This window comes from Bos mutus, chromosome 22, assembly GCF_027580195.1.
Source record: "Bos mutus isolate GX-2022 chromosome 22, NWIPB_WYAK_1.1, whole genome shotgun sequence".
Taxonomy (NCBI): Eukaryota; Metazoa; Chordata; class Mammalia; order Artiodactyla; family Bovidae; genus Bos; species Bos mutus.
The window spans coordinates 66,535,974-66,560,360 of NC_091638.1; the positions used below are offsets into that span (position 1 = coordinate 66,535,974).

Sequence of the window (24,387 nt, forward strand, 5' to 3'; positions counted from 1 at the left end):
CCGTGGAGGCCGAAAGGTAGTTTCTCTTGGTAGCCGCGGCTCTGAGGCGTCTGGGAGGCGAGGTGAAGAGGTGGGCTCGCGGTCTTCGGATGGTTTCGTCTTGCCGATTGAAAATTTGCCCTGAGGAGGGGATGCCCTGGCTGGTGCCTCGTCCCAGGCCGGGCCGAGCCGGGCCCGCCGGAGGAAGAACGATGTGGAGGTGGGAGCTGGCCCAGGAGCTACCGGGCCTCGGTTTCCTTATTTCTAAAAAGGGTGATAATTGTAATGGCTCCCATTTCTCCTCTGAGAGTGTTGCAAGGTTTATATGACATGATTGATGTGCAGATTGGACAGTCCTTTAAGAACATAAACAGGCATTCCCATTCTCTGTAAAGTAGTGCAATTTCTGGTAAGGAAATTAGGTAGTGCCTTTTAGAATTAAAAATGCACATAGTGGGACTTCCCTAGCAGTCCAGTGGTTAGGACTCTGCGCTTCCAGTGCAGAGGGCGTGGGTTCCATCCTTGGTCAGTAAATTAGGATCCCACATGCCAGGTGGAGCAGCCAAAAATAAAAAAAAAAATTTTAAAGAAAAATAAAATTTAAAAAATGGAAACAATGCACATAGCCTCTGCTTCAGCGATTCTAGAAATACTTACTATGAAATTAATGGTCATGTGTGCACAACAAAGTATATACAGAGGTAATTAAGCATTAGTGGAAATGGAAACAAAGCAACAAATCACCATCGATAGATGACCACTTAAATAATGATGGATACCATTAAAGAGGATATGTGTGGTTATTGTTAAAATTAGGCAGAGCTTACTGTATTGATGTGCAACTCTCTGTGATATGAAAAAAATTGTCAAAATGCAGGATGTTAATAATGATTTAATTTATATTTTAAAAAGAATATACAAATATATTTGATGACTTAAGCATGGAATGTTTTTGGAGGGATTCAAGCTGGTAACAGTGGTTGCCTGTGAAGGATTGGAGGGCAAGATCAGATGGAGATGCTATTTTCATTTTATATCTTTTTTTAAGATACTGTATTTTTTTGCCCCTCTAGCAATTTGTGTGATCTTTATCTATACATATAGTTCTTTTTTTTTGGTGCAGGGTGTAGGGGTGCCACCTGGCTTGAGGCATCTCAGCTCCCCAACCAGGGATTGAACCCAGGCCCCAGCAGTGAAAGCCTGGAATCCTAACCACTTAGCCACCAGGAAACTCCCAGTATACATATAGTTCTTAATCATTTATCTGCATTTTTGATGCAGATAATTTCCCTTCCCATTTTTGTTTCTCCACGTGGTGAATTCTTACTTCTCAGAGTCCTCCATAGATTACGGTGGGCCCCGCAGCTCTGAGTTCCTCATTGGATCCTGCCTTCCCAGCTGCACAGACTTCAGGAGGGCAGGGCCCGACGTTGTCACCCCACTTCCCCCCAGCCTAGGCCTCGGACTGCTGACAGGGCAGCCTGGGTGGGAACCGTGGTTGCCTGAGACGGCAGGCAACCCCCTCTCGGCTCAGCTCAGTAGGGTGGGTCAGCCTAGTGGGTCAAGACTCAGATCTAGCTTTTCTGACTCTTACCTTGTGATGCTGAACCTGCTACCCACAGAAAAGCGATTCCTCTTCTAGAGGGCACGTTGAGGCTGAATTCTGTCAATGTACAGGTGACGTGTATTGTTAAAATATCAGAGCAGGAGGGGGAAGCCTAGGGATTTCCTATTTTAATCCTTTTGTTTTACAGAAAGAAACAGAGACTTAAGGTGAATTAAGATGCAAGTGATAAAGCTAGGGCTAGAACCTGTCTCTGTCCACCAGGGTTAGAGCAGCGCTGGGGGTCCAACCTGGGTCTGGGTGAGACAGTCACTCCTAGAACTGAGCGTGAAGTCTCAGTTAACAAGAACATTTGCCACCAGCTCCCATCTGTGAGGTCTGCTGTGAGGGAAGGAGTTGTACCCGCCCACTCCCCGCCCCCAACCAGACTAGAGTTATAGGGCACCGTGTTGCATCATCTTGGGAAGCGGGGAGAGGAGTTAGGCCTGCCTCACAATCTTCTGGTGCCTGGGTGTGGACGCACAGGGTGGGCCTGCCTACTCTTCTTGAACACTGCAACTGAACAGAGAGAACCCCTTGGCAGAGGAAAGGACCATCGTGGCTCCTTCTTCCCTGGCAGTGGTGGGTTGGCTTAGAAAGTGAGGCTCTCTTGCATTGTAGCAGGAAGATTCTTGGGACCCAAAGTGTGCTCAGGAACTAGCAGCAAGTGTGCAAAAGGAACCTTAGTTTCCGGGACAGGCTCGGTCCTGTCCAGATAGGCATTGGCAGCTTCCATTTCCTCATAGGTAACTCCCTTCCGCTGCCCCAACAGCGTCAGCACCTCCTGCCCAGTGTAGACTTGTTCCCCTGCTGACCTGCCGGAGGGGACGTGTGCAGCCAGCATTTACCCAGGCCCTGCCCTGGGAGATGAGGGCCTCTCTTCTCTTCCCCATTCTTCCTCCCAACCACCCCACCCCAAACACACCACTGCCCACATGGGCCTGTCACGAGATACCTGGGAACTGTGAGGAGACTGGAAGGGGTAACGAGAGGCCAGACTCCTCATGTAACCAGAGAAAGAGTGGACTGACAGGCTTTATCATCAAATTGAAAATGGTATGAAAATGTTTTTTATTTCTGAGTACAAAGCGAGATACTATTAAGACTATGAAAAACTGGCCAGAGGCTGTGAAGCACAAAGAAGGCTCTCTTTGGCCCAGTGCCCGGGGCTCCATGCAGTGCTGGTGAGGGCGCTGGGGCCGCAGCAGACTCAGGCTGCTCGCAGGGTGCGCGAGGCAGGCCGACCGCCAGCCCCATCGGAGGGGTTTGGCACTGAGGATGGAGTTTACTCTCAGCCTTTGCAGGGGGGCCCATGGTTCTCTGGAGGGCCTCAGGAATGAAATGGCAGGGCTGGGGGGATGAGGCAGACGGGAGTGGGACAGGGAGTGGGAGAGGGAGGGAGCCTGAGCCTTTCTGACTGGGAAACTCTGTTTTTTACATCTGTGGCTTCAAGTGTGTGTTTCAGGCAGCACTTGCGAATGAAGCTAGGGTACTGTTGCCCGAAAGGCACCTTCAGTCTCTACCACATCCCCAAATATGGAGAAAGTTTTGAGCCCTTGGAGAGGTGGACATGGGTCGGAGACTTAAGGCTGTAGGCGCTGAGGCTGTAGTAACAGGAGCCTGCGGCCTCCTCCTGAGAGGACTGTGAACAGACAGGACTGAGGGGCGCTCGCCCCGGGAGCTGTGCTCGGGCGCCTCTGCTTGTGTCTACGGGGGCAGGGCACGCGTGGGGGCTCACACCTCGCCCTCCTCCCCACTGCTGTCCACACTGGCCTGCCTCACAATCTTCTGGTGCCTGGGTGTGGACGCACAGCCGGCCTCCCCCTGCTCCTGGAAGGCCTGGGTCCGGCTGGCCACCAGGGCGGCGCTGTTGAGGGCTGCCACAGACTGGCGGGACTTCAGGGCAGGCCAAGGCCCCCTGCGGACCTGCCGGCCTCCCTTGGCGCTTGAGGGCTGAGGGAAGGGCTGGGGAGGGTCCTCATCTGAAGATTCTTTTGAAGAAAAAACCTGGAAGAGTGAGACTGTAGAGTCAGGGGGGTCTTTACAGGGCAGGACTGTGAAAAGGGTAGATGCAGAATGTCTGTTGAGTGAATTCAGAAACACTGAGCTACTCACAGGTCAGATTTCCCTAGGAGGGAAGGCAGCACCCCAGGCCTCCTGCCCCTGCTCCTCACCTGCCCGTGTGGCCTCCAGAAGCCCTTCTTAGCCCCCCGCTCCTCCTCTTGCCCCCATTACTTTGTACAGTCCGTCCCATGTGCCACAAGGGACATGTCTTCCATGCCAGGCCCTGAGCTGGGTGCTGGGCGAGGAACACTGACACCCCCCATCAATTCCCCCAGCCTTCCACACCCAGAGCCGCCTCCTCCAGGAAGCCTCTCCCAAATGTCCCCGTCCTCTGTGAGATGAGCCGTCTTTCTGTCTTTCCTCTGGGTTAGCCACCTTGGCCGCAAGTCACATGGCGGGGGCAGGGGGTGAATTCCCAAGGCAGGGGCCAGCTTCTGGTCTTAGACTTGTGCCTTGCAGCTCTCAGCAGAGGGAGAGCGCTCAGCTATCCAGCCACAACTTTGGTTGCGTGAGTGCTGTGAACACTCTGCACCCCCATCCTTCGATGGGTTGCCCCTCTGCTTTGGGAACGGGTGCTGAGGTCGTCCACACCCATCTGGGTTCAGCAGTTGGTTGTGCAGCTCCTGGCCTGGGGAGGATGCTCTCCCAAGTCTGGGCAGCCCTGAGCCTCAGGAACCAAGTCCCCTCTTCAGGCCGAGAGCTGCCTGCAGCTGCCAGCCTAGGGCTGTTTGGCCGTGGAGCCCGCCAGATAGCCTTGTCCCAAGGCTGTGCTCCTGCTCACCTGTCCTCCCTGTGTCTCCTCTGCTGCTCTGAGCGGATGAAAAGGAGCAGACCAGGGCATGGCCCGCCTGCTCAGGAGCCCCGTGCTCAGGGCCAAGCCAAGCCTCAGTCCTGGGCTCTTTCGTCTTCCCGCCATCTGCCCCCTCCTCCTCTCAGGCCCCCACCCTGCCTCAGCCTGGCTCCTCCCGTGGCCGCAGGCTCACCTCTGGCAGGTCAGCATCACCAGAGGGGCTGTCCAGCTCGGAGGGCGGCTCCAGGAGGCTGATGGACCTCATGACCCCACGGAGGTTGATACGGGGCCGTGACCCAGGCGCTTCTTTTGGGGCTGCCTGGCTGTCCTCTGACCCCATGACACTCAGCTCCCCACTGCCCCCCGGTTCTGGCTGAAGAGGTGGGAACGGTGTAGAGACCTCGGGGGCCAGGGGCTCCTCTGGGGAGGCCCCACCCGCTTTCTGCTCCCAGACGTGGCTCTGCCGGCTGTGAGGGGGGCCCTGAGTCAGCTTCCTGACCCAGCGGCCACCCCCAGCGGCCACCACACGCCCCCTTCCCTGTCCCTCCACCGCATACCTAGCAGTCAGGATGCCCTGGTAGGTCTGCAGCTGGCGCAGGAAGCCGGGGTTGGGGCGGGCGATGGGCCGGAGCTCCTGCACGTGGCGCAGAGCCTGCTCCAGGCTCCAGCCGTACTGCTTCATGGCGTAGGCGATCACTGTGGCAGCTGAGCGACTGACGCCCATCTTGCAGTGGACGAGCACACGGGTGCCCTGCACCCTGTGGAGCCACACGTGGTCAGCTTCCCCATCCCCACCCGTTGCTGTGCTGTGCAGGGGCAGGGCAGCTCGCAGGCTCCCCTCCCAGAGCATAGGGGAAAGGAGGTGAGGGCCCTGAGAGCCAGCAAAGCGGAGGGCAGGGCAGGCAGGCGATGGGCACAGGCTGCAGAGGGCAGGTGGCTGAGGTGGGGCGGGTGGTGGGGTGGCATGGCCCTACCTGGCGGCCTCCACGAAGCGGTGGGTCTCCTTCCAGTGGGGCAGCAGCTGGGCCGACTCCTCGTCCCAGAGGCGCACATTGTGGTAGGTGAAGCGCTCGGGGTAGAAGTTGTCGATCTCACGGGCCATGTTCAAGATGTGGCTCACCCTGCAGCCCAGGCACGAGCCCGGCTGACCTGGAGCCAGCGCACCCTGGGCGCTGAGTGTTCTCGGTGCTGAGGGTCGGGTGGGGGGCGGGGGTGGTGCAGTTGCGGTGGGAAGAGGAGGTGACTGTGACCTTGAGCAAATCGGTTTACCCCACTGGGCTTGAGTACTGTCCTCCCCTCCCCGCCTCGCTCCCAGGTAGCTGCTGGCCGTCTGCAGCACAAGTCCTTATCTTATCATCAGAAGTCAGTTAGGGCTTTTCCAGGGTGGGGGTTTGGGGTGGAATGGGGCTATACTGTGCAGCACGTGGGATCTTAGTTCCCTGACCAGGGCTCGAACCCACACCCTCTGCATTGGAAGTGCAGAGTCGTAACACTGGACCTCCAGGCAAGTCCCCAGAGAAGGGCTTTGGAGCTCAGCTGAGCCTGGCTGGATGTGCAATAGCTAAAACCTATGACCCTTGTCATAGGTTTCCCAAAAGCCCATGGTGGACAAGGGACTGAAGTGTTGGGAGCAGGCAGCCAGAGAGGGGCCCTTCCTTCTCCAAGAGACGTGGTCAGGCAGAGAGGGGCTTTTCTGCTTTACAGCTAGGGAGAGGGTAGAGGGGACCAGGGAGCTGCTAGCAAATCAGCAAGATAGGTATTCCCCTGTCCTGGCCTAAGCCCATAGGAGGGGAACAGCCCTGGGGTGGAGCTGGAAGCAGAGTTAGCGGTTGCCGAGAGGGTTCTGGGAGTTTCTGGCCAGGTCTCCCCTTGGGGAAGATGGAGGGTGGGCAGTTGTGAGAGGGCTCGAAATCCTACCTGTTTCTCTGCAGCTCCTCCAGGTTCGCTGCGTTCCACTCTGAGCCCTGGGAACAGGGAGAGCGTGTCATTCGGTCTCTGCTGGCTCTGGCCATCCCCACCTCCCACCCCCAGCCTGCAGGTAGCCCCTCTACCTCACCAGGTAGAGGTGGGGGAAGATGCGGGACGCCCGGTCTTGCTGGGCCATGAGCAGCAGCATCTGGTTGTCGATGAAGTCGCGGTACTGCTGGAGAGGGCATCCCAGACGCAGCTCCAGGGCCTGGCGGATCTGCAGGCAGGTGGGTGAGGCGAGGCTGGGGCGCCTTGCAAGGTTCCTACGCCCCACCCTCGCCTCTGGGGCCTCTGAGGACAGTACTGCGTCCCATCACAGCAGAGAAGCTGAGGCCAAGCACGTGGGAACAACTCAGACAGGAGGAGCACTAAAGGGGAGGCTCCACGGAGAGGACCACTCTGGTGCCCAGCCAGAGGGCCCCCACCCAGGGCCCAGCTCCCCACTCATCCCCGCACCAGGCCCACCTCTTTGGAAGTGACGTTGTCCAGGTCGCTGGTGTCCAGCACCTCCCACAGCTCGGCCCGGATCGCCTGCTCCATCTGCTCCTGCTCTGAGGGCCTGGGACCCAAGCCTGTCAGTGCAGGGCCCCTTCCCCTCTCTGCCGCGGCACCTCCCCCCAAGCCCCCTCCCCAGACTGACCGGCTGGGCTCCACGCAGGGAGGCCGCAGAGACTCCAGGTCGGCCATGGCCATCCACTCGTTAAGACAGCTCTGGTCAGAGCTCAGTCTGTCCTGGTAGTGGCTGGCCCAGGCGAGGGCACTGCCCCCTGGCACAAGACCACTGCTGAGAGCCGCCTCACATGCTTGGTGCAACACCTGGAGCGTGGCCCTGGGACAGAGGGGAGGCCGGGTCACACCGTCCTCCCAGCAGCCCTCCCCGGACCCTGCAGCCATGGTGGAGCCACACCCCTTACCACATGGTCTGAATGGAGACAGGCTTGAAGATCCGACTCTGCCCACCGGACGTCACGCTGAAGCCCCTGTGGGAGACCCGGTGGGGTGGGACCTGGCTCTAGAACAGCACCTCTGAGAGGGCTACCCACTAGCCACCTCACCAGGCTGGTCCTCAGAACATATACAGATCGTCTGAGCTTCAAAATAAGCCATTTGCAAATGTGGGGCAGCTGAGGCCCAGAGAAGTTAGTTGACTCGCCCAGGCTCACATGGTGGATCTCAGGTGGAGCAGAGAGTAGGCCAAGCCCAGAGTTCTGCAGGTGCTCCCCAGTACCAACCCCCTGGGCAGACATCACACTTGGTTATTTCACCCTCTGGCCCTTCTCTCTCCTCTCCATTCCCTCCAGGTGCCACGTCTTACCCGTCTCCATCTAGGTACACCTGGGTGTCACTCCAGAGAGGCAGAACCAGGCCGAGGGTGCAGCTGGGGGAGCTGGCAGGGACAGAGGGCAAGGTCCCTCAGCACCAGCGCCTCCCAGACAGGCCCTCCTGTTCCTCCTCCCCCTGCTCCCACCTGCTGTCAGGGAAGTCCACGCCCAGAAGGACCGTCTCATCCCGGCTCAGGCCTTCTCTGGTGGAAACGACCAGCAGGTAGCGGAGCCGGGGGGCCCGAGCCGCCTCCAGCTGGGCTGCCTGGAGAAGACGGGAAGGAAGAAGCCTGGGGTTGCAGTGGCCCAGGGGCCCTGTTCTCCCCACCCCCACTGACACACATCTGGGTCGGGAACAGACCTCCACCTGCTCCCTCTGCACCCACCCCTCCCTCCCCAGATACCAGATCAGGGGTTACAGTCTAGTGGTTCCCAGCTTTGGGATTTAATGGTCCATTAAAATGTTTAAAAAGAGTTTTCTCAAAGGGGATGTACGTGGGGGAAAAAAGGGGAGTGTGGGCATGACATCACCCCCTTTTTTTTTCCTGCTAGGTAGGAAGTTTAAAAAACACCTTTCCAGTTGCCATTACCATAATTTGATTCGAGAAATGTTTGTTACCAAAGAAATATTAAGGACCCAATCTCACAATAAAGGGTGGTGCTTCTTCTGCCTTACAAGACTGACTGTGTCTCGTTTTTCCCATCTTGCTGTAGACAGTGAGATGTTCCACAGGCATCCAGGAATTGGTTCTCACTTTGCCACCTGTGTCCCATCCTCACATGGGCCCTTCCAGGACACCAGCCCACGGTGGGCGCTCAGCAGGCCCCCCTGAGCACCAGTCCCTTTGTGGGCACCTCACATGGTCAGGAAGGTCTTGTGCTGGTTGAACAGAAACCCGCCTCTGGGTAATTCCCCACTCTTGGTCCTAATCTTGCCCTATAGGCTCAGGTGGGACAAACCTCCCTATCCTCTCCCAGCTCTCTCCAGAGACCTGAAGACACCACCTCAGCCTGTTCAAACAACGCTAGCTGAAACAGCAGAGTCATCGTGGTTTGGGTAACCTCTACGCTCCCCAGGGTGCCCCCTGCCCTCACATCACTGCTCTCCAAACACACACTGGCTCTGTTCCACTCTCCCCTCCCACCTGAGGAGTGGCTCTGTCCCTTTTCAGGGGACCAGGGGGCTCTGGACGGGCCCTCACCAGGCGGATGTCATCCTGTGGCCTCAGCAGCTCCACCATGAGGCACAGGTGCTGACTCTGCTCCTGCCTACCGGGACTCGGGGGCCCGTGCCCATTGTCTGTCTGGTCCCCGTGGGGCTGCCCTTCCCCGGGGGGCTCCTCCTCTGGCTCTGGGCTGGGCCTGGAAGCATCTCCATCATCCCCTCCATCCTGCAGTCCCAGGACAGCCCCTCGGAGTACTGCAAAGCTCTGCCTGGAAGGGGAGCAGGGGAAAAGTGACACCGTGACAGCCCATCCCACCCCTCAGGACAGGGGAGTCAACCCCCCTGAACCGCCTGGAGGATTTGTTAAATCAGGTGTTGGCCCCCATCCCCAGAGTCAGTGGGCCTGGAGAGGAGGCCTGAGAAGGTGCCTACCCAGTTCCCAGGTGATGCCACCTCAGTGCTTTGGGAACCACTGCCTTGGTGGCTTTCAAGCCTCGAGCCCAACTTTCCCTTCCCATCTGCCTAACTCAATAAATAACTGTGAACTTGGTGGGGCCCCAGGAGTCCTCAGGCCCTGCCATTGGCCAGAGCCAGGGCCAGGATAGTGGATGAAGGAGCCTCAACTGACTGGGGGAAGATGGAAGCAAAGGCAGCCAGCTGTGCCCACTAGCAACTCTGTCCCCACATACTAAGTAGTCGGCTTTGGCTGCAAGTCCTCCCAGAGGGCAGTGGCCAAGCCTGGTGTCTGAATGGAGGTGTGTGTGTGGGGAGAGGTGCTCACCTTCGCTGGAGCCGGCTTCTGCGCTGGGACACCGGGTCCTGCTGAGAAGGCAGCCCCCAGGGCAGAGTAAAGTGGTGGGAAAGGACTCCTCCCCAGGTTCAGGGTGCTGGGGTTGGGGGTGCAGGGATCCGCCCCCTCCCTCGTCCCGCCCGCCCCCCGCCCCCAATGCAGTGGGGAAAGGAACCAGAAAGGGTGTCAAATCCTTTTCTGTTCCAGTCCACTTTCCACGTGGAGACACTGGCGGGGCCGGGCCCAGGTCCAGGCCGGCAGCCGGAGGTAAGGGAGGGGGAGCGCTGCTGGAGATGCCTGAGGGTTTGGCCCAGGTCTGGGCCCAGAGCGGGGTAGGGCCTCCGCGGGCGCTCGGGGCTCCGGATCTTGCCTTGGTCCGAGTTCCTGGTTGCCTCAAGATCTCCCCCAAGCAGCTCCAGCCTGAGACGTGAAGGCCCCCTCCGCACACCCCCAGGCTTGAGGGGAGGCTGCCCGTGGGCAGCAAGCACTCCCCCAGGCCCAACTGGCAGCCAACTGCGTGGGCAGGACCACAGCCAAGCCAGACTCACCGTGGGCCCCACAGGCGTGGAGTGGCCGCTGGCCGGGGGCGAGCGGCTTACTGTGACCAGGGCCATGGGGTCAGGCCGGGGGCCCCTGGGCCGGTATGGCGCGGCGCCCTCCCTCGTCGCCCCGCGGACGGTCCCTGCCCCGCAGGACCAGGAAGGAGAGTCCGGCGCCACCAGGGCCTGGCACCTCCTCGGGGCGGACCTTAAAGGGCCAGACACCCGTCCAGCCCGGCCTGCGGAGCCCGCAGTCAGTGGCCACCGCCCCTCCCTCCGCGTCTCCGCCTCGCCCCCGCCCCTCAAGGCACGTTAGGGGCGGGGCCGGGGGGCGGGGCGCAGGTGAGGCGCCGGGCCCTGGCGGCGGGAAAAGACAGCCTACGCAGCGCTCCAGGGTTCGGTCCCTCCTCCCAGGAGGCGCCCCCGCCCCAGTCCTCGGCTCCGCCCGGCTGGGTCACCTGAGCTGTGCTCTGGGCCTCAACCATCCTGTTACCCCGCAGAGGTGGAGCCCAGGGAGGCAGGGGTGAGGACCCAAGTCTTGGAGAGGACCAGACACGGTGGGTCTTAAGTGGAGGCACCCCAGACTTCTTTCTTTTTGCTAGTTGGTCTTGGCACTTCCACTCGGCTTCAGGGGATGTCAGGCTGGATTTAGAACGAACCCACAGGCTCACAAGGGGTCCTCGGGGCCACCTTGGAGGTAAGCTGGGCGGGGCTGAGCAGGTTCAGGGCCGCGGCAGAGGGAAGTGACTTGTCTAATGTCACTGCAGTCGAACCTGCCAGGGTAGGTAGGGGCAGGAACCCAGGCCTGGGCTGCGGGGACGCCACCTCCGAGCCACCTGGAGAACCAGCCTCTGCCCTTCCCGAATTCCAGGAAAGCCCGGGTCTCCAGCAGGTGGGACCGGCCTCAGGGGAAGTGATGTTCACGGAGCACCTACCCAGTGAGGGCGCTTGACACCTGTCGGCTCATCTTACCCTCCCAGCAGCCCTGAGTGTTGGAGGGGGTCTCATTTAAAGCTGAGGAAACAAGCCAAGCGGGCCACGGTCAGGATTCAAATCCAAGTCCTAAGGCCATTACCCAGTGTCTCGCCTTGGTACCCCCCACCAGGCCCCCTCACCCCAACCCCACACTGAGCAGAGCAAGCCTGCTGCTAAGGGTCTCTTTATTTCCATCTTGGTCTCAAGGCCAGCTCCCCTCTTCTAGGGCTCCAGGCCCCTGAGCCCAGCAGCTGAGTGTTTATAAATAAATAAATTACAAAAGTGGGTGGGGGAGCAGCCCAGATGCCCTCCCGAGGGCGGGGGCTCAGTGCTCGGTGAGCGAGAGCTGCAGGATCCGCTGTAGGTCTTCCTCCTCCTGCTGCCCCAGGCGCTCCCGCTCCTCCTGCTCCTGAGAGGACAGCTCCAGGGCCAGGCGAAGCTGCTCCTCAAAGCTGGGGGGGGCCGGGGTTGGGGGCGTCCTGTGTGGGGAGCCTGGACCCCCGGGCTCTGTGGACATCCGCAGGCTTTCCTGGAGGGCCCTTCCAGGCCAGGTATGAGAGGGGAGAGCAGACCGGTGAGCGCTAAAGCTGGGGAGGGGACCGAGGGCTGGGCCACGGCTGTGGAGGGAGCAGATAAGGGCAGGGAGGCTGGGACGGGAAGACTGGAGAGAAGAGACATGGCAGGGTCCTGTCTCCCCAGGCTTCATGCCTGCCACCCTCCCTGGTGGGCACCCCTGAAGATGGAGCATGGCCTCAAAGAGGGTGTGGGGTCCTGGGGCCAGCACCTCCCCACTCCCTACCCCCCACCAGCCAAGAGCCCCCAGGGCTGGCAAGACCCTGAGCCAGGGCAGGACTGAGACCTGGCCCTGCTAGGTCCCAGCAAGCTCACCGCTCCAGCTGAAGCTGCTCCTCGTAGGCCGTGGCCTGGGCATGGTGGACACCAGGCCGGGTGTTGGTCAGGGCTTCCCAGACAGTCACCTGCAGCAGCCAGAACCCTGAGCTGTCACCTCTGCCACCCAGGCCCACGCCCAGGGCCCGGGCCCGGCCGGCAGCCCACCTGCTCCGCCTCCGTGCCCGCCTCCAGCAGGCTCTGCTGGATGGCAAACTGCAGCAGGTCATCATCCTCGTCACGCAGGGGCTCGCTGCGTTCCGCACCCAGCACGCTGTACCCCTCGGGCACCTCGAACACGGCGGGGTCCACCTCACAGGGGAAGGGATTCCCTGGGTGCAGCAGAGGGGTCGTGCTCAGCCCCCTCCCCGGCACACAGAGGCGGGCGAACCTCATGGCCCCACGCCCGCCCGCAGCGGTACCTGAAGTTGCGACAGCAGAGCCGGGCGCCGGCACCCAAACTGAGCTCAGGGGCTCATCGCAGCCACACAGGTTGCTGAAGGTGATGCGAGCGTTGAGCACGTGGAAGAGGGGGATCTCTGTGAGGAGACGGCAGCCTCAGCCAGCCCTGCCGCCACTCCCCGGGGCGGGCGGGGCGGGGGCGGTGCTGCCTGGGACCCTCCTGCTGCCCCGCCCACCCTCTCACCAATCTTGACCGGGAAGCCCGGCGGAAGGCGCAGGGTGATGAAGTCACGCAGCTTGGCAAAGTGAGCGTTGCTGATGGCCATCAGGTCGATGATGGGTGTCACCTGGTCCCCTAGGGACAGCGGGTGCTCCTCGCTCAGCCACAGAGTCGCCTTGAACCTGCCGGGCCAGCCGCAGGATGTGGGTCAAGGAACCTCTGGTGGCCCCTCTGCTGAGGCCCACCTACTCTACCTCTATGCATGCTCTCTGCCTGGCCTGGGGGGCCCTCTCTGCTCAGCGGCCCCTGCCTCCTTACCCTGGGAGCTTATGTCCTTCTGGCCCTACAGCCCAGGCTGTCCCCAGGCCCCAGGTTCAGCCTGGCCCCTCCTCCTCCTCAGCCCACAGCCAGCACCTCGCACGTGGCTTCAGCACATGGCTTCCTCTTGGGTCCAGCATCCCCCCTCCCCACCACACACACAGTTTAGGACTGTACCACTAGGGTCACATCCCAGCCCCTGGCTGAGGGAGCCCATGTGAAGCTCCAGGTAGAGTGCAGGGCCCATGGGAAGTTCTAGAACTCACACCTCATCAGGGCCTCCCAACACCTTGTGAGCGGATGGTCAAATGTGACTGTTCTCATTTTACCAAGGGGGCTCTAAACTCTCGGAGGGGAAGATGATTCCTCTGGCCCCAAAGCCAGGAGGTGTGAGAGCCTTGGGCCTTTCCCCTTTGCCATAAACTGGCCCCCAGCAGGTGCTCATTCAGTTGAATAGAAAGCCATCCATTCATTCACCAGAAAGAGCGACCCGGCCTCTAAGCAAAGCCCCAAGCTGGGTGCTGAGGACCATGGTAGCCAAAGCCAGGCCCCTACCCCCAGGGAATAGTCTAGAAGGCAGCTGGCTAGGTGAATGGTCCCCCCACTCCAGGGAGCCCCGTGGGTGAGGGGAGTCTACAAGGGCTTGGGGGCACACAGGGAAGCCTGCAACCAGCCCCCAGACCTCACCTCTGTACTTTGCTGGACATCTCAATGGGGCGGCCGATGTTCCTCGACTCCAGGCTGAAGTTGGGGTCAAAGTATTCATCGGGGGAAATGGCTGTAGGGTTTGTGGGGCTGGCTGCCTGCTGCACAGGAGCCTGCGTGGGCCCCAGGACTAGGCTTAGCACTCTGGAGGTGCTGGCCTGGCCCTGCCCAGTGGCCCCTGCCAGCCAGCCCCCAGCACCTGCCCCCCAGCCCTGGCTCACCCCATTGTGGGAGGAGTGCTGCTGGGCCATGCCAAGGAAGGACTGGAATGGAGTCTTCCCCCCTAAGGAGAAGGGGTGGAGCCCATCAGGGGACCTGGGGCCACTGCCCCCAGACTGCCCACACCCACCTTCCACCCTGGGAGCCTCCTGGGTAGTGGGAGGCAGAGTAGATGGGAATGGGGACACCTCCCAGCTTGGCCCAGACTCTCTGGCCCTGACCCCACACAAGGGTGATCCCCCTCATACGGTGTGACTGGGCAGCAGGCAGGCGCACCTCGGTTTACCTTTGATCCTCGCCTTGTCCTGATCAGAGAGGTGCTCCGTGCGTGTGCGTGTCACCAGCTCCACGTTGGTGGCACTGTACACCTGGGGAGCAGGGGGGACACGGGGAGCTGGGGGCTCGGAGCCTGTTCCCCACATTTAGCCTCACTAGCACAGGACCCAAGGCCTCCTGTCTCCAGGGACAGGTGAGATCTCGCTCCCCGCAGTGGAGGCGGTGGGGTTTGAACCCCAGGGAGTCACTAATGAGGGGAAACGCTCCTCGCTTCATCTTGGCGATCCAGGCAGGGGTCTGTGCTGTGGGTGATCCCTGTGGGCTCAGCAGGGGACACACGGGGCTTCCAGAGCCCGTGGACTGCTCAGTCTCTCCCTCCACACAGGGTGGATGCGGAGAAGGGGCAGAGTTCCTGGGCCTTGTCTCCTACCCCAGCCCCCACCACTAGGCTCTCCTGCCTTGGCCTCGTAGCCGCTAACGGTTTCCATCTTCTCAGACCGCCAGCCCCAGATACCACATTTGTTCCTGAAACAGACCAAACAGGAGCTCATGAGGACTCACACCCCCCCAACTCTGGCCAAAGTCGTCCCTTCCAAAGACCCCCTCCAGTTAGACTTCCCGCCGTGAAACACACAGGAACCGTGAAGAGGCTGCCTGAACAGCTCGGACAAATGAACAGAGGACTGAGAGCGAGGAAGTACTGCGGGAATTGTTCACTTTTGCTAACAGTGTTGGGGCTCAGTTTAAAAACTTCCTTATCCGTTACAGTCACGTACAGATCCATGTACTGTTGATAAAGCATCTGGGATGTTCTTTAAAATAAAGGAAAAGAAAAAAAGGAAAAAAGTGTGCAAGAGTAGATTCAACAAGATTGGCAAAATGTTGGGAATTCCCTGGTGGTCCGGTGGTTAGGGCCAGTGCTTCCACTGCAGGGGGCATGGGTTCAATCCCTGGTCAAGGAACTAAGATCTTGCATGCCACACAGCACAGCCAAAAAAAAAAAAAAAAAAGCATAATGTTGATACATGTTAAAGTTTGAGTGATGAGTACATTATACTACTCTATGTGCTTTAAATTTTCCACAATAAAAATTTAAAAATAAAAATATGTCTGACTCAATAATAGTTGAGGACTTTATAACCCCACCTTCAAGAAGGGAAAGAACGAGTAGATAGATCAAGGAAGCAGAAGACTTGAAAGCGCTATAAACTAGACTTGATAGATGTCCTTGGAACACTTCACCCCACAGCAACAGAATACACATCCTTCAGGACAGACTACATGCTCGGCCGTAAAAGAAACCTCAACAAAGCTGAAAGGAAAGCAATTATACAAAGTATGTTCTCCGACTCCAGGAGCTGGTGATGGACAGGGAAGCCTGGCGTGCTGCAGTCCATGGGGACACAAAGAGTCAGACACAACTGAGCGACTGAACCGGCAGACTGATGTTTTCCAGTCACGACTGAATTAAATTAGAATTAAAAACAGAAAAAAAAATTGGGAACTCATGAGTATGTGGAAAGTAACTCACTCCTAAATAACCAATGGATCAAACGATAAATCAAAAGTAAAATCAGAAAATGCTTTGAGATGAATGGAAATGAATATACAACGTATCAAAACTTGTGGGACACAACTAAAGCAATGCTCACAGGCAGATGTATAGCTGTAACCCAATCTTCCATAGTAAGACACTGGGGAAATAGCAAACTAAAATCCACAGCAAGCAGAAGGAAGGAAATAATAAATATCAGAGTGAAAATTAATGAAGGATAGGAAACAATAGAGAAAACTGATTCAACCAAAAGCTGGTTCTCTGAAAAGATCAATGGAATTGACAGGAAAAGAGAGAAGACTCAAATTACCAGAATCAGAAATGAAAGAGACGGCATTACCACTGACATTACAGAAATAAAAAGGGTTATAAATAAAACAATATGTTAAAAATTGTACCCCAACAAATTAGATAATTTAGATAAAATGAACAAATCCTAAAGACACCTAGAGCTTTCCTGGTGGCTCAGATGGTAAAGAGTCTGCCTGCAGCGTAGGAAACCTAGATTCGATTCCTGGGTCAGGAAGATCCCCTGGAGAAGGAAATGGCAAACCTCTCCAGTATTCTTGCCTGGAAAAATCCCATGGACGGAGGAGCCTGGCAGTCTACAGCCCAAGGGGTCCCAAAGGGTCAGACACGACTGAGTGACTTCACTTTCACTTTCAGAGAGACCTAAACTACCAATATGAACTCAAGAAATAGACAGTCTAATAGATTGGTAATGAGAAAAGGGACTGAAGTAGTAAAAATAAAAATAAAAAACTACCCAGAGTAAAGCCCAGCCCAGACAGTTTCACCAAAGAATCCCACTACACTTTTAAAGAAGAATTAACACCAATTATTCACAAACTCTTACAAAAAATAGACTAGGAGGTGACACTGCCTAACTCATTCTGAGGCATTACCCAGATACTAAAGCCAGACAAAGATGGTGCAAAAAAACTATAAAACATTGTCTCTTATGAATATGGACACAAAATACTAGCCAACCAAATCTAGCAATATATGAAAAGAATTATACACCATGACAAAGCTAAATTTATCCCAGAGATACAGGATTGGTTCAACATCAGATTGAGGGCAGGAGGAGAAGGGGGCGACAGAGGATGAGATGGTTGGATGGCATCATTGACTCAATGGACATGAGTTTGAGCAAACTCTGGAGATAGTGAAGGACAGGAAAGCCTGGTGTGTTCCAATACATGGAGCCACAAAGAATGGGACACGACTGAGTGACTGAACAACAACACGTATCAATAGAATGAAAATAAAAGTCATATGGTCATATCGATAGACACAGAAAAAGCATTTGACAAAACTCAAACCCTTTCATCGGAGAAGGCAATGGCACCCCACTCCAGTACCTCTTGCTTGGAAAATCCCATGGACGGAGGAGCCTGTTAGGCTGCAATCCATGGGGTCGCTAAGAGTCGGACACGACTGAGCGACTTCACTTTCACTTTTCACTTTCATGCATTGGAGAAGGAAATGGCAGCCCACTCCAGTGTTCTTGCCTGGAGAATCCCAGGGACGGGGGAGCCTGGTGGGCTGCCGTCTATGGGGTCGCACAGAGTCAGAAACGACTGAAGTGACTTAGCATAGCATAGCATAGCAAACCCTTTCATGATAAAAACACTCAACAAACTAGCAACAAAAGGGAACTTCCTCCATCTGATAAAGGGAAGCCTACAACTAACCTCACACTAAATGATGAAAGACTGCCCTTTCCCCCTAAGCTCAGAAACAAGATAAAGATGTCTGCTCTTGCCACTCCCATTCAACATTCTACTGGTAGTTCAGACAAAGCAATTAGACAAGAAAAAGAAATAAAAGGGATTTGGTTTGGAAAGGAAGTAGTAAAACTATTAACAGATGACATGATCTTACATACAAAAAATCATGAGGAATCCACTAAAAACCCTTTAGAACTAAAAAAATGAGTCTGACAAGGTTGCAGGATATAAGATCAGTATACAAAACTCCATTATGTTTTTATAGATTTGCAATGACCAATTGAAAAAGCAATTAAGAAAATAATCTATAGTAGCATCAAAAAGAATACATTAGAATAAATTTATTTACTCTAAGTGCAAAACACTCTGAAAACTACAAAACATCACTGAAAAAAAATTAAAGGTCTAAAATGGGAAAATAACCTATGTTCACGGCAGAAGTCTTAACATTATTAAAATGGCACTATTCTTCAAACTGCTTTACAGATTCAACACAAACACTATCCCACCTGACTTCTTTGTAGAAACAAACTGAATCTGGAATCCATATGAAATTGCAAGGGACCCACCCAGAATACTTAAAATAATCCTGAGAAAGAAGAACAAAGTCGGAAGACTCATATGTTCTGATTTCAAAAACTTATTACAAAGCAATGTGTGATTAATAAGATAGTGTGGTACTGGCATCAAGAGAGTCATACAGATCAGTGGAATAGAATTGCAAATAAAGAAACAAACCCATTTGTCTCTGGTCAACTGATGTTTCCACAAGGGTGCCAAGACCATTTAATGGGAATTAATAGTCTTTTGAACAAATAGTGCTGGGAGAAGTGGATAGTCACATACAAAAGAATGATGTTGAACCCTCACCTCTCACCATATACAAATATTAATTCAAAACATATCAAAGAGCTAAGTGCGAGAGCTAAAACCAGAAAACTTTCAGAACAAAACATAAGGGAACATCTTCATGACTTCGGATTTGACCACAAAGTATTGTTAGATATAAAACTAAAAGCACAAGCAACAAAAGGGAAAATAGATTAACTGGACTTCGGGAAAATCAAAAACTTATGTGCTTCAAAGGACACCATCAAGAAAATGAAAAGACAACCCACAGAACGGGAGAAAATGTTTGCAAATCATGTACCTGATAAGGGATTTATATCCAGAATACCTGAAGAACTCTTGTAACTCAATATTAAAAAGATAACCTAATTTGTAAGATGGGCAAAGGATCTGAATAGACACTTCTCCAAAGAAGATACACAAATGGCCGAGCGCATGAAAGTTGCTCAGTATCATTAGTCATTAAGGAAATGTACATCAGAACCACAACGAGTACCCCTTCATACCTGCCAGGATGGTGATAACCCCCAAACAAAGAAATAAATGAGTGGTAAGTGATGGTGAGGATGTGGAGAAACTGAAAGCCTCATATCCTGCTGATGGGAATGTAAAGTGCCACAGCCCCTTCAGTGAAGTCCGGCAGCTCTTCAATTAGACATCTGTGTTTACTTAGCACATGACCTAGCAATTCCACTCCTAGGTAAATACCCGAGAAATGAAAACAGACGTCCACACAAAAACTTGTACACTCACGTTCAAGGCAGCGCTATTCATAGTCTAATAGTCAACAGTCAAAAGGTGGAAATAATCCTTAGGACCGTCAATGGACAAATGAATAAACAAAATGTGGGGTATTCATACAATGGATCTGGCCGTGAAAAGGAATGAAGTCATTATATGCTACAGCTTGGATGAATCTTGAAACCATTATGCTAAGCCAAAGAGGCCAGTGACAAAAGACTGCACATATTGTATTATTCTATTCATATGAAGATCCAGAACAGGGAAATTCATGGAGACAGAAAGTAGATTAGCTGGGGGCGGGGATGAAGGGATGGGAGTCGATGAAAGGGGTCATGGTTTCTTTTTTGAGGTGACAAAAATGTTCTAAAGTTGGATGGTGGTGCTGGTTACATACCTGTGAATATACCAAAGACCAATGAATTGTACACTTAAAACAGGTAAACCGTATGGTATATAAAATTATTATCACAAGAAAGCTGTTTTTTTCTTTTTTTTCTTCAAGTGTTTCTGAAGTCTGCTTTGGAACTGGGGTATGTGTTGTTGTGACAGGTTCCTCGCCACTCACAAAGGACCCTGGCCTAGACACACCTGCACCCCTGAGAAGCCAGCTCTGGTACAGACAGCTGCCCTGGACCACAGCCTCAATCCTTGTCTCACGGGAAAGCATGTGAGGTCAGAAGTCAGGAAACTGGGGACACCCTGACCTAGCCTCCTCCCTGGGAGACAGCTGCCAGTACAGACAGGCGTGCAGGGGCCTGAAGGTGTCACAGGTCCCAGACTGGCAGGTGGTCCAGGAGTCACTGGGCCTGCAGTGACCCCCCATGCCCCATCCAAGAGGCCTCTGCCGGTGGCTCAGCCTCCCAGAGGCCTGAACCAGATCCCTACCCGCAGCGTGGCCAGGCCCCAACTGACCTCTCGAAGGCCACATTGCGAGTGTCCAGGTGCGTGGAGACGATGGGAGAGGTGAGGCGACTGGCCACGTGCTCCTCGCTAGGCCGCATGGCGGCCAGCAGCGCTTCGGGCTCGTGCAGCGCGAGCCCCAGCGTCTCCGTGTGCACCACCTGCCGGTCATGGTCAACCTCCATCACCAAGGCTCCGGCCTCTGCGCACCAGCACGAGGGTGTGAAGGTGACCGATCAGCGTGAGGTCCAGACGGCGGCCACGGGGCCCCCCCCCCGGACCCCTCAGTCGCCCGCTGCTGCCGGCTGTGGCCTCAGGCTCCGGGTCCCCCCACCCCACCTCCATCAGACAAAGGATGGCCCTGTCCTCACAGGAAGGCCTGGGACCCTGGTCTGCCGCAGACTGGCGGGGACCCCCCGCCCCCGCCCCCCAAGCTCACCCTGGCCCTTGAAGATGAAGCTCCTCCGGCCACGCTGCCAAGTCATGTGCTCGAAGCCCAGGAGGCTGGTGTCCACCCGCAGGCTCTCACCCCGCTTCCACACACGGTACACGTCACTCGGGCACATCTTGGACACCAGGGGCACTGTGGGGGGTCACAGAGGTCACTGGCACTCTTTCCCCCAGGCCCCACCCCGGGCCCCCTGGGAGCCAAGAGGTAGGCCCCCACTCACCCCAGCTGGTGAACTCCCACTTCATCTCCACGTAGAAGTCGGGGGCCTGAGAGAGACCAGAATGCCGGTCAGGGCCCTCCCTGCCTGCAGCAGGGCCAGCCCCCGTGGGGCGCCCAGCCCCTTGGCGGGTCTCGATGTGTCTCTGTGGTGCAGCTCACCCCCACCCCAGCCAAACCCTGCCCAGCAAAGGGTGGGCCATCTGCGGCCTAAACAGGTCCTCAGGCTATCAGCATCTGCAGGCCTGAGGGCCAGGCTCAAGCCCACCATTTGCCTGCTGGGGGGCCTGAGGGCATCTGTCCCCTCTGGGTCCCAGAGTCTTCATCTGAAAAGGGGACACAGTGACTCCCTCTGGGCCTAACCCCTGGGGTGGAGGGCACAAGGCAGTGAACTCTCCCAGCGGGGCACCCCTCCCCCCGCCCACCGTGTGCTTTGAGAAGGGGGGACTGGGGTCCAGGCCACATCCGCTAAGTTGGATGAAATCCTCCTTCCAGGAAATGTGCGTGAACCAGGAGACCCACCACCTAAAGCTCTGTTGAGATTTCTGGCACATAAGCAGGCCAGTGGTGGGGTTGAGCCTGGCCCCTTGGCCTGCAAATGGTTATAGCCTGAGGACTCGCAGACCTATTCAGGCCCACCCTTTCCTCGGCAGGGTTTGGCTGGAGTGGGGGGTGAGTTGGACCACAGAGACACATAGAGAGGACACATCATAGAGGACCTTCTACGTTGGCAAAGGCTTTCCTCCCCAAGGGCCCGCTCTCAGCCACGGGGGCCGGGATGCCCCTCTTTCCTGCCCGACCCTGGGCTGGGGTCCAGAGGGAGGGACCCCACTGACAGCGTCAGGAAAGCTTGCGGCACAGGCTGGGTGTCCTTCCACGGCCGGGCCTGGCGGGGTGACCCCGCAGAGTCTGTCATGGCCCCCTCCATGGCGCCCCACGCTCCCCACACGGGCCACACCCCCGCGCCCTGCTGCACCTGGCGGAGTTTGTTGAGCAGTTCCGGAATGCCGGCCAGCCTCTGCATGGCCCTCTGGTAGTCCCGATACTGGAGCACCAGCTGCACCATCTCAGGGTCCCCAGTGCTGACGGCCTCCTGCAGGACTGGGGGCACCAGGCGCCTGAGGGGCATTCCCTAGACGGCCCCAGTCTGGGCTGCTCACTCCCCCACACCACCCCCTGCTGCCGGTCTCAAGGAAGCCCCTCTTTGCCTCTGCAGTACCTGCCCAGCCCTGACAGCTCTCTTTGCCAACGTTGGCATTGTGTCGAAGGAGGACTCTCACGGACTCCAGGTTCCCTAGGGACACGGCCAGCTCCAGCGGGGTGCGCCCCCGGGGGTCTTCCTGTTCAATGTCATGCTGGGGGAGATGGGACACAGCAGGGCAAGTAAGGAGAGGCCAGGGCAAGGAGGCCGCGGGGATGAACAGGGGCGGGAGTCACTGCAGACAGGCGGTGGAAATGGCACCAGTGGCCTGAGTGTCCTGGCAAGGGAAGAGAGGGGGCAGGTGGGAAGGGCTTGCCCACCTCTCCTGCCCTCTGCCGGAGTCAGAGCTGGGGGCCCGGTGGAGGGGGGCGTCTGGTCAGGTAGAGATGTAGCCGCTGACGTCAAGAGTCAGGACTGGCCTGGGGACCAGGACCAAGCTGCTTTTCTCAGCCTGGGCTCAGGGGTGGTGCAGCGCGAGTTCGGAGACTGGATGCAGTGCGAAGTGGGGAGATCGGCAGGCCCAGGCCCAGCGCTGGGAGCCCCGAGGCCAGGAGCCCAAGCTCGAGGGGCAGGTGACCTGGACTTCTGGACCTCCAGGGAGAGACGGCCGGGCGGGCAGCCTCCGGGATGGAGAGCACAGATTTGGGGGTGGGGGACAGGAGGACCACCCCGGGACCCGGTGGACCTCCTAACCTGGCGGCTGTGCAGCGCGGCCTCCAGTTCGCGGTGCCGGTTCGCCCAGACGAGCCGATGCAGCGGGAAGGTGGGACCCGGGCCTGCCATGCTGGGCCTCAGCGCCGCATCCTGGGAGGGCGGGCGGGCGGGCGCGGCGGGGGCGGCCCGGTACCCCCTCGGCTTGGGGACCTGGCGCAGGCCCCTCGCCTCCAGTCCGCGCCGCGCCGGAGCTGCGCCCACCGCAGCCCCCGCGCCCCCGGCGGCAGTGGCGGCGGCGGCGGCGCAGGCGGCTGGGAGGGGGGGCCCGGCGGGGGGGGCGGTGCCGGGGCGGGGCGGGGCGTCGGGCTTGGTGCCCGCCTTGCTTCGCAGCCATCGAAACCTCGGCGGAGCTGGCGCGCGCCGGGGACGGGCGAGGGGCGCCGCCAAGCAGCGATGCCGACCACGGGCGCCAGGGCAGAAGCCGGGCCCCGGGTCTCAGCCCCGGGTCTTGGCCGGGAAGGGTCTGCGGAGGGCGTTCCGGGGGGCGGGGCCAGGGTGCAGCTAGCCCGCGCCCTGCAGGGGGCGATCCAGGCACGGCGTAGACCCGTCCTCGCGGGTCCGGAAGGGGAAGAAGCGAGGCCAGGGGTCCGGCGGCCCGGCGAGCGGACGTGCGCGCGCGCTTGCGCGCCTGCGTGCTCTGCGGGCCGCGGTCCCGCGGCTGTTGGGTCACCAGCGTTACCCCGGCAGCTCCCCCACTTGACCAGGCACCCGGATCTTCCTACGCCAGGCCCCGCGGGTACCCGAACGTGCCTGACTGTGCGGGTGGGATGCGAGCTGCTGGCTTACCACAACCCCATCACTTCTGAGATGCCGCTTACCAGCTTTGCTTGAAGCCCCCTTCCTGGGCTGGACTCTGCCCGCGAGGTTGGGGGTGGGGCGCACGGGAGGCGGGAATGGGAGTATGGGGAGGGGTGGGGAGCCGGCCTGGCTAGCTCTAGACCTTGCGGAGGGCCCTTCACTGCGAGGTGGCTGCTTTCAGCCGTCGCATGCATCCCTTTTGCAGAGGCTGCACTTTGCTGCCAGTGTCAGGAGAGGAAGGAGAGTTTCGAAATCAGAGCCAGCCCCCTCCATCCGCACCGGAACCAGGGTGCAGGCCTTGCTGAGCTCTGGTATATTACCCTAGCCTTAGCCTGGGTTTTGGCCCCAGACTTGGTGAGGCAGCGGCTGGGTTTGGCCAAGGCTGACTCTCAGGTTTCCATCTCTCTGTTTATAAAAAGGTCGTGCCATTTGATCTAGATGTTTGAGGTCTGTCTGTGGGCTGGGAGGCCCTAGTTAACGTTCTCACCTTGCTCTCTCATTGTGGCCAAGTGATTCCTGTGCTATCTGGGATGACTTAGCTACCCTGCACTGTGGTGCCATCAAGTCATTATAATGTCCTTGGCCCTACGACAGCAGAGGCCTCTCAATGTCTAGAACTCTAAAATCAGGGCCTACCAGACATGGAATGAATAAAGAAGATGTGGTACAGATATATAGTGGAATATTACTCAGCAATTAAAAATAATGAAATAATGCCATTTGCAGCAACGTGGGTGGGCCTAAGAGAGTGTCATACTGAGCGAAGTTAAGTCAGAGAAGAAATATCATACGACAACCTTTATATATGGACTCTAAAAAGAAATGATACAAATGAACTTACAGAACAGAAAGAGACTCACAGATTTAGAAGACAAACTTATGGTTGCTGGGGGAAGGGATACTTAGGGACTTTGGGAAGGTCATGTACACCCTGCTATATTGAAAATAGATAACTGACAAAGACTTATTGCATAGCATCTGGAAGTCTGCTCAGTGTAATGTG

General features: G+C 57.0%; 2 protein-coding genes across 5 annotated transcripts; both read right to left on the reverse strand.

Moving 5' to 3' along the window:
* Window positions 1-2,636: 2,636 nt before the first annotated feature.
* SSH3 (slingshot protein phosphatase 3) lies at window positions 2,637-10,501 on the reverse strand. Of its 2 annotated transcripts, none has more exons than XM_014480741.2 (14): window positions 10,230-10,501; window positions 9,673-9,710; window positions 8,929-9,160; window positions 7,873-7,991; window positions 7,720-7,791; window positions 7,319-7,384; window positions 7,045-7,233; window positions 6,870-6,963; window positions 6,493-6,621; window positions 6,354-6,400; window positions 5,411-5,557; window positions 4,994-5,194; window positions 4,630-4,903; window positions 2,637-3,589 (listed from the first exon to the last, which is right to left on the reverse strand). In XM_014480741.2, the coding sequence occupies exons 1-14, from the start codon at window positions 10,293-10,295 to the stop codon at window positions 3,317-3,319; spliced, it is 1,947 nt and encodes a 648-aa protein (XP_014336227.2). In that variant the 5' UTR covers window positions 10,296-10,501; the 3' UTR covers window positions 2,637-3,316. The 2 variants fall into 2 exon arrangements, with proteins under 2 accessions (XP_014336227.2, XP_070216141.1); XM_070360040.1 differs by having other exon boundaries at window positions 9,673-9,713; window positions 10,230-10,475.
* An 862-nt stretch (window positions 10,502-11,363) lies between these two features.
* ANKRD13D (ankyrin repeat domain 13D) lies at window positions 11,364-22,854 on the reverse strand. Of its 3 annotated transcripts, none has more exons than XM_070360041.1 (15): window positions 22,566-22,854; window positions 21,891-22,026; window positions 21,648-21,772; window positions 20,676-20,721; window positions 20,444-20,587; window positions 20,017-20,206; window positions 14,682-14,748; window positions 14,234-14,315; window positions 13,950-14,011; window positions 13,711-13,841; window positions 12,730-12,887; window positions 12,506-12,622; window positions 12,252-12,415; window positions 12,084-12,172; window positions 11,364-11,734 (listed from the first exon to the last, which is right to left on the reverse strand). In XM_070360041.1, the coding sequence occupies exons 1-15, from the start codon at window positions 22,653-22,655 to the stop codon at window positions 11,521-11,523; spliced, it is 1,815 nt and encodes a 604-aa protein (XP_070216142.1). In that variant the 5' UTR covers window positions 22,656-22,854; the 3' UTR covers window positions 11,364-11,520. The 3 variants fall into 3 exon arrangements, with proteins under 3 accessions (XP_070216142.1, XP_070216143.1, XP_070216144.1); XM_070360042.1 differs by having other exon boundaries at window positions 21,891-22,149; window positions 22,566-22,852; XM_070360043.1 differs by lacking the exon at window positions 22,566-22,854 and adding an exon at window positions 22,193-22,291.
* Window positions 22,855-24,387: the final 1,533 nt, after the last annotated feature.